Below are 15,090 nucleotides of genomic sequence, written 5' to 3'. Positions count from 1 at the left end.
TTATTAGAAAACATTGACCATTATATTTTTTATCTTATCACGTCTCTATTTATAATGCATTTTCCTAATATTCATTACAGGGAGATAGAGTTATTCTTCTTAAAAGAGTTGATCAAAACTGGTATGAAGGTAAAATTCCAGGAACCAACAGACAAGGCATCTTCCCTGTTTCCTATGTAGAAGTTGTCAAGAAGAATACAACCAAAGGTGCTGAGGATTACCCTGACCCTCCAATACCCCACAGCTATTCTAGTGACAGAATCCACAGCTTAAGTTCAAATAAGGTAAGAAGACATTCTAGCTTATTAATATAATATTTGGGAGCTTGGAGTAAGGTAATCAATACATGATTTTAGGGCATTAGACTAAAACATCACATCTATTGCAAAGCAGAAGATTTACATGTTATGTTTCTAAGTGTGTGAGTGCCATGTCAAATCGATACAATTTAATTTTTCTTAAATAGGTGCTGGCTAAAGGTTTAATGCTTGATTTTGATAATTTCATTTTGAAGTTAAAATAGTGAAAGAGAAAACATTAGTATCATAAAATCCTATATGATATATATCTGTGTATATATGTATACATATCTGCTTTCTGAAACTCAATTTTTTTCTGAAAATTGATTTTATTTAATATATATATATTTTATGTGGGTTATATATAGACATGTGTTGCTTAACAATGGTGACATGTTCTGAGAAATGCATCTTTATGCAATTTTGTCGTTGTGTGAACATCATGGAGAATACTTACACAAACCTAGATGGTATAGCCTGCTACACACCTAGGCTATATTGTACTTATCTTATGAGACTGTTGTTGACCAAAACGTCATTATGCAGCACATGACTGTATATATATGTGTGTGTGTGTGTATATATATATATATATATATGCATCTATATGTAGATAAATAGATAGATCCCAAAATGGTTTGTTTCAACAACACATGATAATAGGTTGACGAAATTCTATAAAAGTCTTGGGGTTTTTAATATAGAAAGAGAAATAGAGTAAAATTTTTAATTGAAGTCTGTAAGTCAGTTTATTAGTTTGAATGAAAATGTCATAGGTTATTAGAAGTCCTCAAGTGTATTGTATTAGTTTTAGGACAATTTTGTGCCAGTTCTACTGTCTCACTTGAGTAGTAGCTAAAGATAATTATCTTTCTCAATACATAATCTAAAAGGGACTTTGCTTCCTGAACTGGGTAATTAGAAAAGATTAATTCTCCCACTTTTTTTATTCACAGTGTGAATTTCTTCTTAATTTTCTGTTGCATTATAATATATTGCATTCTTTTATGATGGTATTTAGGGATTTCTTTCTCCGTTTCATTAACTTCCAAGTATAAAACTTTAAATTACTAAGGAATTACTTCCAAAATATTGTAAGTACTTCCAAACATTTAAAAAAATGTATTAAGTTGCATAATTTATTAATTATTTTAAACGAGATCAGGGCTGGGACATGGAAAAATAAACCATGAAATAAAAATAAACCATTTGCTAGAGCTAGCAAAATAACATCAACATATCAGACATTATTAAAATGTGAAGTCATTTCACGTTCCCCTGCAAGATCATTTCAAGATAGCATCCCCAGTGATCTAAACTACTCCTTGAAAATGAGTCTTAGAAGGATTTTACATAAGTAAATGATCTAACAATCTACTATCTTAAGAGAAGCATTTCCTCTTGAAAGGGCTAAGGCTAGGCATTATATTTCTTCTACTCCTCTTCGAAGACTGGGTTTCAGTGGGAGGGTAATTACTCTCAATCCTTTATCATTGGATAATGGAACAGTTTGGTACCATCCAGTTTTGTTTGGCTGATCATAAAGTTTTCCAGAATCTTCTTTAGCATATTTACTTCACTACCAGAGCTTAGCATTTAGAGATCAACATCCTTCCTTCAGTAGTTCCTACTGACAAAAAGAAAAGAATCTTCATCCATATATTTGTCTTATCCACCATTCAGTCATCTTAAAAGAACTTACCAGATAAATTTCAAAGCGACTGTACCTTCAAATAAAACTTTAAAACAAGGAATAAGCATGTACCTACAAAAGTTTATTTAACATTTAAGAAATTCTTCCATAATCTCCTAATTAACAATGGCAATATAATATCTTAGATCATAATATTTTAATCTTTGTTCTGAATATGATTTGAATGTATTTTCAGTTTCCTAAGTTTTTTTCTTAGAATACAGTATTTTACGTTTTATACATAGAGAAATGTACAAATTTCGCTAATAATTAATTAGTGTTTTATTCTCACTGCTGGGTAAAAAAAATTGTGTTGAAAAGCTTATGTCCATAATTTGAAAAAAAAAACTTAATGCTTTCACCTCAACTGATAATCCATGCCAAGATGGCATTAGCTTAACGAAGGAAACTTCTCAGTAGTGGTGAACTCAATCATTTTCAGAAAATGAACTATAATGTACTTCTAAAGGATGACATTCAAAATATATAAATGTTATATATCCTATTTTCTGACTGACATTTGAAAATAAAGGAAGGAACTCATTAAATGGTTTATAAGTCACTCTGACACACTCAAATCACATTTCTTGACATACTATCTTTATTTTAGGGGAGACTCAAATGTAAGTTGATATTATTTCTGATATTTCTGCTTTTAGTACAGTAGAATCCACTTCCAATGCTTTTGGAAGACAAGATGATTGTATGATTTTTGTATTATAGGTATATTTTTGTGATAAAGGTATCCCAAGATACTTAATTTGACTTTCGGTAGAAACAAGTCCGTTGCAAAGCTAAGCACTTTGAACCTGTCAGCATGTAAATTAGTGCCTGTGGTGATAATGGCACTTGAGGAGCAGCAGGCCTAATAGTGATGGGGTAGTAATGATGATAATGGAATTTAAAGATCTTTCTTTCTCATCCACATAATATTTCTGTCCATAAGAGAAAGTGAAGCTGGAAAGGAATAATCTTGAATTATTATATATTTCACAGACTTTCAAAATTTATTACAGTGTTGCATAACATAGAGCATAAAATAGAACTCTGGCCCATAAGGGAACTTCTCTAGACTATCAAATGAGACTTAGGTAGTTTCTATCTTAATAAAAATTGAACAGATGTAGGACTTGCTAGGAGTGTCTATCTATGCAGTAACAAACCACATGAATGCTATCACTTCATTTCAGGTGCTAAGCAGCCTTTAGTCCTGAATCTTCTGTTAGGATGCTCCCATGAGTTTTGTGACACTTTTTTTGTCTCATTATCCCACCCCATGGGGACGTGACCTCATATTTCCTTTTTTGAAAAAACAGCTAGATAAATCCTATTAAGGCCGCAATCCTATTATAGGACACAGAAGTCAAAAGTTAAGTGAAGAATGTACTGTGCGCTGATACGTACTCAGGCCCGAGGACCACGGGCACTGAGCGCATGAGTGATAGCTCATCCTACACAATCTACTAGAAAGTGCATCTCCAAAATCTTTCTTGAAGATTGTTTCTTTCCAAACCAAAATCATCTACCTGGAGAGAACTAAAGTACTATGTGATCCACCAGCCCTCTCAAGGCCTTCATATATACAACATGTTGCCTTCTTTCTAATATAGCAACAATAGTTAAATGTATTAGAATGTTCCTAGGCAGCACTTCTAGAACTACTTTTAATGAATTTACATAAAAATTCTGTTTTGTTCAATATATCCAAAAGATAGCAATAAGATTAAGATATACAGAAGTGTATTTTTACTTCAGGAGATTGTTTCATAAATTATACCTCCACAGGTTTACATAAAATGTCAAGCTTTTGAGAGCACGGGACTCCTAGCAGAGTCCCATTCACTCATATTACTCCCATTCACATCATATGCTCCCTTTCTAGGTAAACCTTTACCTTGGTTTTTTTTAACTTTGAAGTAGTAGTTAATGTAAGTTGTTTCCTTCTGATCATGGGTTTCTGTTCTTGAAAAATATCTTTCAGAACTTATTTGTTTAGAAATCTGTTCATGTATAATGGTGTAAAAATATTTTATGCCATCTGTTATAACCACCTTGCAAATGTAAGTGAGAAAATTATACAAGTTCAAAAGATTTTCTACGGGAAGAAAGAACACTAAACAAATTCAGGAAATAAAAACAGCTTAATTCTTGGTTTTGATTCTACATTAACATTATTTCAGAGTCATTTATGCTACTAAATCAGTATCTTGAGACCTAGTTTAAAAGAGGTAGTCCATTAAATTAAATCTCTTAAGGTTTTGCTATCTGTCCTTATAATCTCTACGACAGCTTTATCTTGTTTGACGTTTAAGACCCCTTCCAAATACTAGTAGAGTTTCATTTTTCAGATAACTTTCTAATTAACATGCTAATGATTTTATGTATTTAAATTCAGCAAAATATCTTCAAATCTAGACCACAGCGTAAAATATTTTTCATATTCACTACCATTCCTTTCCAGCATTTCTCTGTCTCTGTGTTTTGATGCGTTATTATTATTTTCTTGGTTTATTTTCTTTAACTTCATAATCCCTGCTCATTTCTAAGCTGGCTTCCAGTGAACCAGCCCCTCCTCCCATGCACAAATCTGCAGCTGGCTCAGGGAAAGGAGCTCTCCAGGGAATCGCCCAGGGGGGACTGTCCCTGACAGCCAGGTGTCCGCCGGCAGACCTTTTGGCCCCAACACCACCTTCTTTTCTGGACGACTTTTTGGATGAATTAGAGAAGCTTGGTACTTTACTCTTATCTGCCGACCAAGCCAAACCAAATATCCTAGAGGAGACCACCCTTGAGATTCAGGAGGAGCCCTCAGTTCTTCTCCCAGTGCCTCCAGCATCTGTACCCACGGAACCACCGTCCTCTCTGCTCCCTTTCCCCTGCTCCGGTGCGAGCTCAGCTGAAGCCCAGCTTTCTGAGGCGGTGCCACTTCAGGACCCCAGAACGACGCCTCCAAACAAGTTTGCAGATTTGACAAAAATGAGACGGGGCTTGGCAGGCCCTGAAAAACGACCTGAAGTCCTAGGTGATAAGTTCGTGGCCTCTGCACACACTAGTGTGGGTCCCTTGCCCCAAACCCTCCCTGTCATTGGAGAGGAAGATGAGGAAATCTGTGAGGGGGTCATGTCAGGCATCCGAAGAGGGCCAGACTCACAAGAACCAGATGCCTTGTGGTGTGGTCATGATGGCACAGAGGTGACGCCAAGCCTGCACATTGAAGAGAAAGAGGGGAGGCAGGCTGACTGCTTAAAATATCCAGTAGCCAGCCCCACAGATCCTAGGACCCCTAAGGAAGACAGCAATGCAGCAAAAACCAGTCATGAGGTATTTTAATTTTGCCTAATTCCTGAAGAACTAATCAGTCTTAGTACAATTAGCTAATACGGTTAATCGTATTAATAAACATCAATTTTGACATTGCCTTAGAAGCTTCCTTATAGGAAACACAAGTGCTATATAAGTCAGGGGTGGAGGGGTGTATGGAAACACACTAAATTTTCATAAGATGATGGAAATATGTGATAGAATTCCATTATTTATTTACGACTATAAATTCATATTTAAACAGTCTTTGTAATTGATATGGTCTGTCTGATTTTCCAATAGTAATAATGATAGCTAATAGTTGAGCTCTTTCTGAGTGTCAGACAGTATTCTAAGAATTCTACAACTTGACTTTTCAAAACTCAGTAAGATGGATTTTGTTGTTATCCCCACTTTAGAGATGAGGAAATTATTGCAGAGAGATTAGTCCAATTCCAGGATGTGAAAACTATACACCATATCTTTGATGTAGTGGCAGTTTGGAAAAAAAAAAGAAGGAAAAAAACAAGAGAAAAATAGGACTCCAGTCCCCTTTCAACTCTTTCTGAAGAGGTAATTTTCTTCAAGTTGGTAACTAATTAAGAACTGGATCCTGCATCTTCATCTGACAAACACAGAAACTGGGACAGTGATTTTAATCAACAAAGGAGGAAAAACCCCTGAGTCTTTAGCCTGTAAACCTCTCTTTAAAAATAAGAAAACTTGGGCTGGCCTGGTGGCATAGTGGTTATGTTTGAGCACTCTGCTTCAGCAACCCGGGGTTCACAGGTTCAAACCCCAGGCAGAGACATACACACCGCTCATCAAGCCATGCTGTGGCGGCGTCCCACATACAAAATAGAGGAAGATGGGTACGGATATTAGCTCAGATCCAATCTTCCTCACCAAAAAAAAAAACCTTGATCTCTCCAATATGCAACCTGTGAATTAAAAAGCAAGTATGCTTACTGGCAAATACTGATATTATGAAACAAAAAGAATGATCATGTTATGCCACTATGCAAGTCCCTTTCCCCCATGGATCTTCTATTTAAAAATCTTAAAAATTGAAAATCATTTTTAAAACCCCATAGTTTCCTATTAAGATCTTACCAATAACAAATGTAGAGGCACCCCGCCTATACAGGGTCTTCTTGGGCTTACGTGATAGTCAGTGCCCACGAGGCCCCTGGACACTCACAAAATCCTGCAGCTTGGCCGTTCCTCAACCAGGAGAGAAAATTCTCCTGAACAAAGAACGCAGTCATGCCTACATTTGTATAAAATAAACACACTACTTAATAATAGGGATCATTCATTGCAACAAGTCAAACATGTTTCTAAGTCAATTACTTAAATAACTAATTTTCTCTTCAACTTAATCAATTGGAAGACGTGATTAACTATGTGGCTTGGTTCCCAGGAACCTGTTGCAGGTGGTATCCCAGGCATGGCGTTCAGGGCTGAGTTTCACAGCCACTTCCCACCCTGCATGCACTCACATGCATACACACACGTGTGCACAGGCGCACACACGTAGAGCTTATAACTTCCCTAGCTTTGTAACCAACTGACTACTTGTAAATTGTGATCTACTTTACAAGCAAGTTACAAAGAGTCATCCAGGGCTTTAGACACTTTTTTCTTTCATGTTTAGAAGGAGCCATCATATAAATATGTTATAAAATTGTAGAATATGGTGTTCTTATCTCCAGCCACCCACATCAGGAAAATTAAACTGATCATACCCATTGGGAATTTTGAATCAAATTCAAAAGAAAAAGTTAGTGCTTTAAAAGCAAGAATTTGTCATAAATGTCACTTCCCAGAGTATTTGGTAACTTAAGTTTGGGGGATATTCTCTAAAGACTGTGTAACCTCATTCTGGACACAAGCATAATCGCCTCTTGTCTTTCCTCAATATTTAAGCCACCTTCATTCTCTCCGGGAGATCGAACGTCTACACCTTTCCCCAGCTGTCTTCTTTCTTCCCCTTCCTTTCGCTCTCCCTTGGCCTCTGACTCTGAGCTGACCTCTACACTTTCTCAGCCTCCCCAGCCCTACTCACCTCCTCTCCTCCCTAAATACTCTTATCAACAGGAGATAAATTCACCAAAATTAAAGGTAACTGCATCTCGAGTGTGGTTTGTTGCATGTCTTTAAATGAACTTAATGAATCAGATGTTTGTATTTTAGATTGTGCCATCTTACAAGATCTAAAAAGTCATGTAAATGTTGGTTGCTAACTTTTAACATCATTAACGTGGCCTCTACGCAAAAATTTAAAAGATGGAGTCACATAGCAGCCATAGCCAGATTGAGGAGAAAAACCAACTAAAATTTATATAAGAGTTTAGAGAGGGGCCGGCCCGGTGGCGTAGTGGTTAAGTTCGCATGCGTGGGTTCAGATGCTGGGCATGGAATCACGCAGCACTAGTCAAGCCATGCTGTGGCAGCGTCCCACATACAAAATAGAGGAAGATCGGCACAGATGTTAGCTCAGGGACAATCTTCCTCAAGCAAAAACAGGAAGACTGGCAATAGATGTTAGCTCAGGGTCAATCTTCCTCACCAAAAAAAAAAAAAAGAATAAGGAGAACCATCCCATTTAAAGGTGTCAGCTTTGTGCCTGTCATCCTCTGTCACCTCTTAGTGGGCTCATTGCTTCCCACGATTCCCACCCATCAGCAGGCTTTTGGCACTGACTATCTTGAGCCTTGTTCTTCCATAAAACTGCGGTAAATTAATGAAGATGCAGGAACGAGGCTCCTTTTATAGCAGTTAACAAAGCATCTATCCCTGAGACTCACAGGCTAGCAGCTCTGTTGTTGGTATTTAACGCCCCTTAAGGATATCATTAAAAAAGGTTTTTAGCAAAATTAATGACTGGCCTTGGAAAGAGATTTCATGACAATCAGAGCATGAAATCAATCCATCCCAGAAAAGTTTTGTTTCTGTGATCAGAATGATCCTGAGATCTTTTCCTTTCTACAAAAGGTGATAAACTTCAAATAATAACTCATCCTCACATTCAATCTTTTGAACTTGAAATGAGAGCCTCTGCAGATAAGTGAAAACACGAAGGCTCTTGGCAGAATCAAGTTTCTGTACCAGGAAGCACTGACGTCTGAGAAATGCCATTTCCACAATCTTCCAAATCCCCGTCACCAAATCCATCCTCCACAATAGTCCATCCATGTGAATTCATGTTACATATGAAAGGAATTTTTTAAAAACATGGAATGCTTTAAAAACTAATTGCTCTTTGCCCTTTGCGGTTTTATCTTAGCTGGCAGGAAATAATTAGGAAATTTTTAAAATAATACTACTACTTTAGATAATGTCTAAGACTAAGAATTTGCCTTTTTTTTTCCTCTCTGTCTGTGGTTTTCTTTTTAAGGCCAAAGTATTTATTCCTTGCCTTTCCCTACTTGTTCTTCAGCCTTTAAGCTTAGTCAGTCAGTGGGAAAGGAACTTTAGAACGGGAGTTCTCTAAATTAGAAAGATGGAGGACTCCCGGTGTAGCATCAAGGACAGAAGCAGGATTTAAACAGGTTTATTCTCCTGCAAGAACCAAGCTCATCTCATACGTGCTTTAGGTTTCAGTGGTTTGCAGAATGGTATGAGACAATGGCAGTATTCACAATAACGACTTTTTATACTAATCCTATTGGATCAGGCCCCACTCTAATGACCTCCTTTACCCCCAGCTAGTTCATTAGAAGCCCCATCTCCAAATACAGCCACGCGGGGCATATGAATTTTGGGGGACACAAACATTCAGCCCGTAACAGTTACTTAGGAAAAGATTTTTAAGCACAAATGGTAGCTCTTCTTGTCTATAAGCAGAGGAGAGGAGAGGAAATGGCCAACTGCAGAAGAAACACAAGGCAGCTTCTCTTTTTAAAGGAGTGTCCAGGCACAAGCACTGAGTTAGGCTCTTTCTATGCACATCACCTTATTTAATTCTAAAAACTACCCTCCCAGACAGAATTATAAGTGACTGAAGAAGTTTTCTGATTAGAGAGGGAGATTAGATATCAAAACCAGCCTGCCCTTGCAAGCCTTTGGAAATGGTATTGAAATGCATGGGTGTGGAATGGTTTGATGTAGCTTGTCAACAATCAGGGGGCTTGATCATTTCAAATAACCTCTAATTCTATCCTATCCTCTCCTTATTTTTGGCAGGGGGGTGGTTATTGATATAACTGACATATAGCATTATATTAGTTTCAGTTGTACAACGTAATGATTTGATATTTGTGTGTGTTCTGAAATGTTCACCAGAATAAGTCTAGTTAAGAGCCGATATGAGAGAATGGAAGTCTTCATAGTAGTGATGTTTTATAAGAATACTTTAATAACTGCATCAAATATCTAAATCTGGAAACACGAAGTTGCTTTTTCTCTTTTTTATCTCATATTTGAAAGCAAATATTAATTTTTAATCCCTCACTGAGTTTTTTGAAAACCTTATAAGTCTTTTTTTCTCTTCATAGAGAGAATATAAGTTGACTGCAGTTGCTTGTAAATATAAATACAAATTGAATCAACCACAAAGTTTAGACCCTTATTATAGTTTAAACTCACATCTGACATAGTAACAAACTGTGCTGAGTTGAGTCCTTTAAGGTTTCCTATTTCTTCCATTTGAAGAATGTTAGAAGTCATGCTTATTACAAAGAAAGAAAGTAACCTAGCACTAAAAGCAAAGAGAAAATAAAATTTTAATAGGCATAGTATAATATGCATGATATCATTAAAACCTTTTTTTCAACCCTATCAACCATTGCTTTACTTAACCCATGTTAATTTAATGCAATTTTATTTTTTTAAGTATTTTCTGAGACAATGTAAGTCTTTCATACGCAATCTAAAAATCTTCCGTGAAAGTAAAATTTACCACCACTTTATAGACAACAGAAGACTGAAATGTACGTATATGAGTTTGATATATAAATCAGAATCCAATATTTTCTTCAGTCTTTTGAGCATCTTTTTTTAAATAATGGTTTTTCATAATAAAAATCGTTATAATTCTCAGCTCTTCTATAAGCTGAGCTTCCAATTCCATCTAAGAGAATATTTTGTAAAAGAAACTTATGGCGTGTGGACTCACATTGCAGTGGAAGCTCTGTATGAAGAGACTGAACGACTCTTTCTTGGGTTTCTTCCAAGAAACTCAGTTATTGGGGTCCCATAAGGAAGTCTGTTCACCATAAAGCCATCCCATCAGAGAGTGATCCTGTTGAGCACAGTTTCCAACATAAAATTAAGCCCTGATTCTTCCTAATATGTTCAAAGGGTTTTTCCAGTTGTTTATCCACATCATTCCAATAGCCAAATGTTTTTTTCTCTATGATCCTTAATGTTTATAGAACCACTGTATTAGTCAAGATGGGGGCAGCTGCAGTGCCAGAAAACTCAAAATAATTACAGCTTAAACAAGTCTATTTCTCTTATGCATAAATATGGGGTATACGGCTCCATAGTCATCTGAGAATCCAGGAGATTCCATTTTATTTTGGCACATCACCGTCCTCAATGAGAATCTTCCACTGCACGGTCCAAAGTGGCTGCACCAGCTCCAGCAGTTCCTTTCCTCATTCCAGTCAGCAGAAAGGAGAAAAGAGGAGGGGAGCTTATGCCTTCTCCCTTGAAGGCTACTTCCCAGAACTTGCACATATCCTATCCGTCAGAACTTACCACGTGAGCATATCTAGATACAAGAAAGGTTGGGAAATGGACTTTATGCAGAATGGCTATGTGCCTACCTAACATCCAGGCTTCCATTACTGAGGACGGACAAAGAAGAGAATGGGTACTGGAGACCATCAAGCATTCTCTGCCACAATCCTTAAAGAAAAATGCCCGGTGCATTTCATCCCCAGAAACTGGAAATTTGAGGTCAATCATTACTAATTACTATGAAAATTTTTCTAAATGAGAGTTGAGAAAACCACATGCTTTTATTTTAAAGTCCTTTAGTTCTGCCGAAGTTGTCATAAGCCAAATCAAATACCTGACGGTACATTGCTAGATCTTGTTCACTGTTGGAAAGAAAATAAGGCATACTCACACACAAGAAAGGTCAACTTATTCCCTGTCATATTAAAAATCTTACTTTGAAAGAATACCAAAATAGTCACAAGGTTCTTGGAGTTAGGACAATATTTAGTATTTAATCATATTTCATCATTTTCCCCAGAAAAGCCATATTTTCTTCTTATGTGTTTTGTTAGAAAACTTCCCCCAACAAGTGATTGGCACTTTCTATGAAACTTGATGGATATTGAGTGAAGTTTCCCTCTATCTTACCTTGCTTCTATTCAAATAAGCCCAAAGAAAGCTGTTCAGATCTGAGGGTGTCTTGAACATTCTATTAAGGATATAACGTCTTGTATGTGTTCTTAGCCATCTAGGTTGCATTCACACATCTTCTCTATGCCAACTTCCCTCTATAAATCTTTCTCTGCTATGCCTGTGAGTTCCATATTAAAGCAGCTACTGATGCCTGTGGTGTGAAAACTATTGGCAGCCGGAAGAGCTGTCTGCAGACTGTTGAACCCCACCCATTCTGCTATTATTCAGGAGTTCGGCATGTTGTGTGTGCATGGAAAAAACAAAACAAGAAAGCTCCTCCTGAAGGCTGCGTAATGAAGACAAGAACTAACTCACTTCTTATGGCTTTTCCAGGCTGATTTAAAAAGCAAGATATTTGTCTTGGGTAAGCCTCCGCGTAGCCCAGTGATGTCTAGGAGATCCTGCGGCTCGCCTGTCAGAGGGCTCAGCGGTTCCCACAGGGTAGGGTCAAAACACCCCGCCTTGAGCCTGACACCCTGGTCACCCTCACCCCTCCTCCCCAGGGGGCTGGATCTTCCTTAGTTGTCGTTGCTGTGCTTTGCCAGTAAAGTAGGGCTTATAGTGGTACCCTTGAGATACAGTGACCAACTGATGCTAAGCTATGAAGTCAGATCAACATGAAAATCCCATCCTAAGTCTTTCGGCAATGTGCTTCCCTTTTTTGTGTGTGTAAGCTTTCCAAAATCCAGAAAGACATAGTGGAATCCAAATTCTCCACCATACAAATAAGGGTGTAGTGTTTGTTGTCTTCGCCATCCGTCTCATGCTTCTGTGCAAATGTTCTCTATAAATTGCTACTTTCCAGTCACTATTTTTAATGTAAAGAACAAAGCTGTTGCCAATCATATACTGAGCTCACACACTTCCAGTAATGTTTGTATCTGTGTTGTTCAGTTTATTTGGATTTTTTAAAAATCCATGATCCTTGTTGCAAAACATCCTGTTGCTCGGGTGATGTGTGTTGCATTCACTCCGTGACCCTTTTCAACCCAACCTTGCTGCTCTGGGCCCTGGGTATTCCCAATCCCTTGACAGCTTTGATTGAAGTCAAATTGCTTTCCCTTTAACTACTTAGTTCTTTAACATCTACAGCACTTTAAAATGAATGGATTCTAAATGGTACCATCGGTTCTGAGAACGGCAGCCCAGGAGTTTGGGAATTTTCATCTCTGCATAAGTCAGGATTCCTTTCACCGTTTCTATTTTGATGGACTCTGGTTTAACCTTACCAGGTTTATCACATAACTATGGTTCTGCAAGTTTTTAAAGGCTTGATTGTAAAGATTTCCTTTTCCACTTTTCAAAAATGTAGATACTTCTCTGTATTGATGCCATTTTTGTGCTTTTTGCTTTGCTTGAGAAGACCGCGTTTTGTTTTTGAGGCACAGATTTATGTTGCCATAGAGAGAGAGGAATGTTGATTTGAAGACAGTCTTAGACTCCACTGAAGAGCCTTCCAGAGCCAAAACAAAAAGAAAGCTTTTTCCTCAATTAATGTGGCCCATCCACAAATTTCCCATGGGTCAATGAGATGGTATGCTCCGGGTCACCTTAAGTTTTTTTCTTTGCCAGATTTTTACTTTACATGTTTGTATGTTATATGTGTTTGTGTGGAACATAAATAGTCTATGTTCTTTAGATTTATGCAAAGTTGTGTTCTACCTTCATAATTTAAGAAGGAAAAATAATCCTATAAATATAAACATGGTTCTATTATTAGGAGAATTTTTTCTAATTCTGGTTGGCAAGTACTACAACTAAAATTTTCTGGGAAAAAAATGATTTAAGAACTCTAGAACTGCTTATAATTCTTTTAAAGATTTTTCCACATTAGTATTTAAAGTCACAGTCAATCTTTATTTAAGAATTACCTAATACTAGACATAGCTAATCCTCCAGAGATGCCTCTGCAGAAGCACAGATAAATAGATGGGTTTTCGATACCATCTGAGATAGGGAAGTATATATTTTACTGATACCAGAGATTCCAGGATATTTCAAACCAGTTTCCTTTATGATCAGTGGTTTGGGCTTTGGTTCTGGCTTTGAAAATTAGCGTGTGTTTAAAACCTGACCCATTTGTATCCACTTTTGACAACATTAAAAAATACACTAAAAAAGAAAAAAAAATGATGGTTACGTTGCCAAGGAAAAAGTTAAATATTTAAGATTTCATGAAAATAGTGTGCTGCTTCATTGGATTTTCTAACTTTTATTGTCCTCTTAAGACTCATCAAGGAAATACAAGCACGATATAAGTCTCACTCAAAATTTCCAGCACAGTGTCTGCAATGTGTTAACTTGAAAACCATCTTCTTAAGCTCACAGTTCATGTGAGGCTCTCTGAAAGTCACAAATGTATATTGTTCTATATTCATCGCAAAACTGCTAAGAAGTTATGAGTAATAGAAATGCCTGAGCAGATAGTTAAAATAGAATGAACACAGACCAAAAATACTGGTGGCTAAAGAGTGATCCTCTCTCAAGAATTTAAAACGTGGGAAGGGAAAAACATGGTCAGAAAAACAGATGAATATCTATTCCACATCGCTCTGTGGTCTTTAAAACATCCTTTCAAAATGAATCCAGGCTGAAGGAACTTGGTGAGAACCGACCCAAGGCATAAACAACTTTCTGTGTGTTGCTGCAGCTGCTCACCATTAGGTGGCAATAGAGTGCAGATACGTTACAGATGGTTTTCTCAAGGTTTGTACCTGTACAGTTAGAACACCAGGGTGGAAAAGGCAAAAGATAGTCTCCTAAGATAATTGGCTTGAGTATCCACAGAGAACATAAATACTAGCCTAAAGGACAAAAGAAAGATGCTGACTTTAACCAACTTAGGCCATCTGATCCATCATAGAAAGCTTCTATGCAGTAAAGAGTGCAAGTCAAATTATAATTCTGTTTCTTCCTTTTACCTATTTGTGATATTAAGAAATTATCTTTGAGTTTTGGTTTACTGATCTGCAAAATGAAATTGAATTATCACTATTGTTGTTTTTACATGACTGAGACACTTGAGAATTAACCGATAAATGTCAGTTGTCACAGCTCTTTGACAACCGAATGTGTAAGGTTGATGATGGCACCTACACATAAGAGAGGAAATGTATTTGTGGAAATGTGGAGTCCTTTATGGATTCCCTGAAGGGGACAAGATCTTAATCTTCATCTTGTCCAACTCCTTGATGTTAGAGATAAGGAAGCCTGAGGTACATATCCAAGGTTATATAGTCAGTGCCAACACCAGAAAGATACAATTGTACCTTCATAAATAACTATTAATGCTGCTTACTCTTTTGGCCAAATACTTTTAAAATAAATTAATTCAAATACTATAACTGGTCATCTTTCCTCAAAACTGGTTCCTAGTTATCCACATTGACATGGATGATTCCTGTTAAAAGTAATCTTAGGAAAGTTCTAAAACTC

The 15,090-nt window shown here is 37.0% G+C and overlaps 1 protein-coding gene across 20 annotated transcripts in view; it reads left to right on the top strand.

The window, feature by feature from the left end:
• SORBS2 (sorbin and SH3 domain containing 2) overlaps nucleotides 1-15,090 on the top strand; it is a 221,056-nt gene that overhangs the window by 195,094 nt on the left and 10,872 nt on the right. For 19 of the 20 annotated variants that reach the window (XM_014786268.2, XM_014786267.2, XM_014786269.2 and 16 more), the window contains one exon: nucleotides 81-284. In XM_014786268.2, coding sequence (XP_014641754.1) covers nucleotides 81-284 — 204 coding nt within the window. Of the gene's footprint in view, nucleotides 1-80; nucleotides 285-4,539; nucleotides 5,314-7,221; nucleotides 7,417-11,988; nucleotides 12,123-15,090 lie in introns of all 20 variants that reach the window. The other variant, XM_087418384.1, reaches the window with a different exon arrangement.

Source organism: Ceratotherium simum, chromosome 28, assembly GCF_057802395.1.
Source record: "Ceratotherium simum simum isolate JZ-2026a chromosome 28, ASM5780239v1, whole genome shotgun sequence".
Lineage (NCBI taxonomy): Eukaryota > Metazoa > Chordata > Mammalia > Perissodactyla > Rhinocerotidae > Ceratotherium > Ceratotherium simum.
The sequence above is the reverse complement of the archived record's forward strand: the minus strand, read 5'-3'. Positions and strand labels throughout refer to the sequence as shown.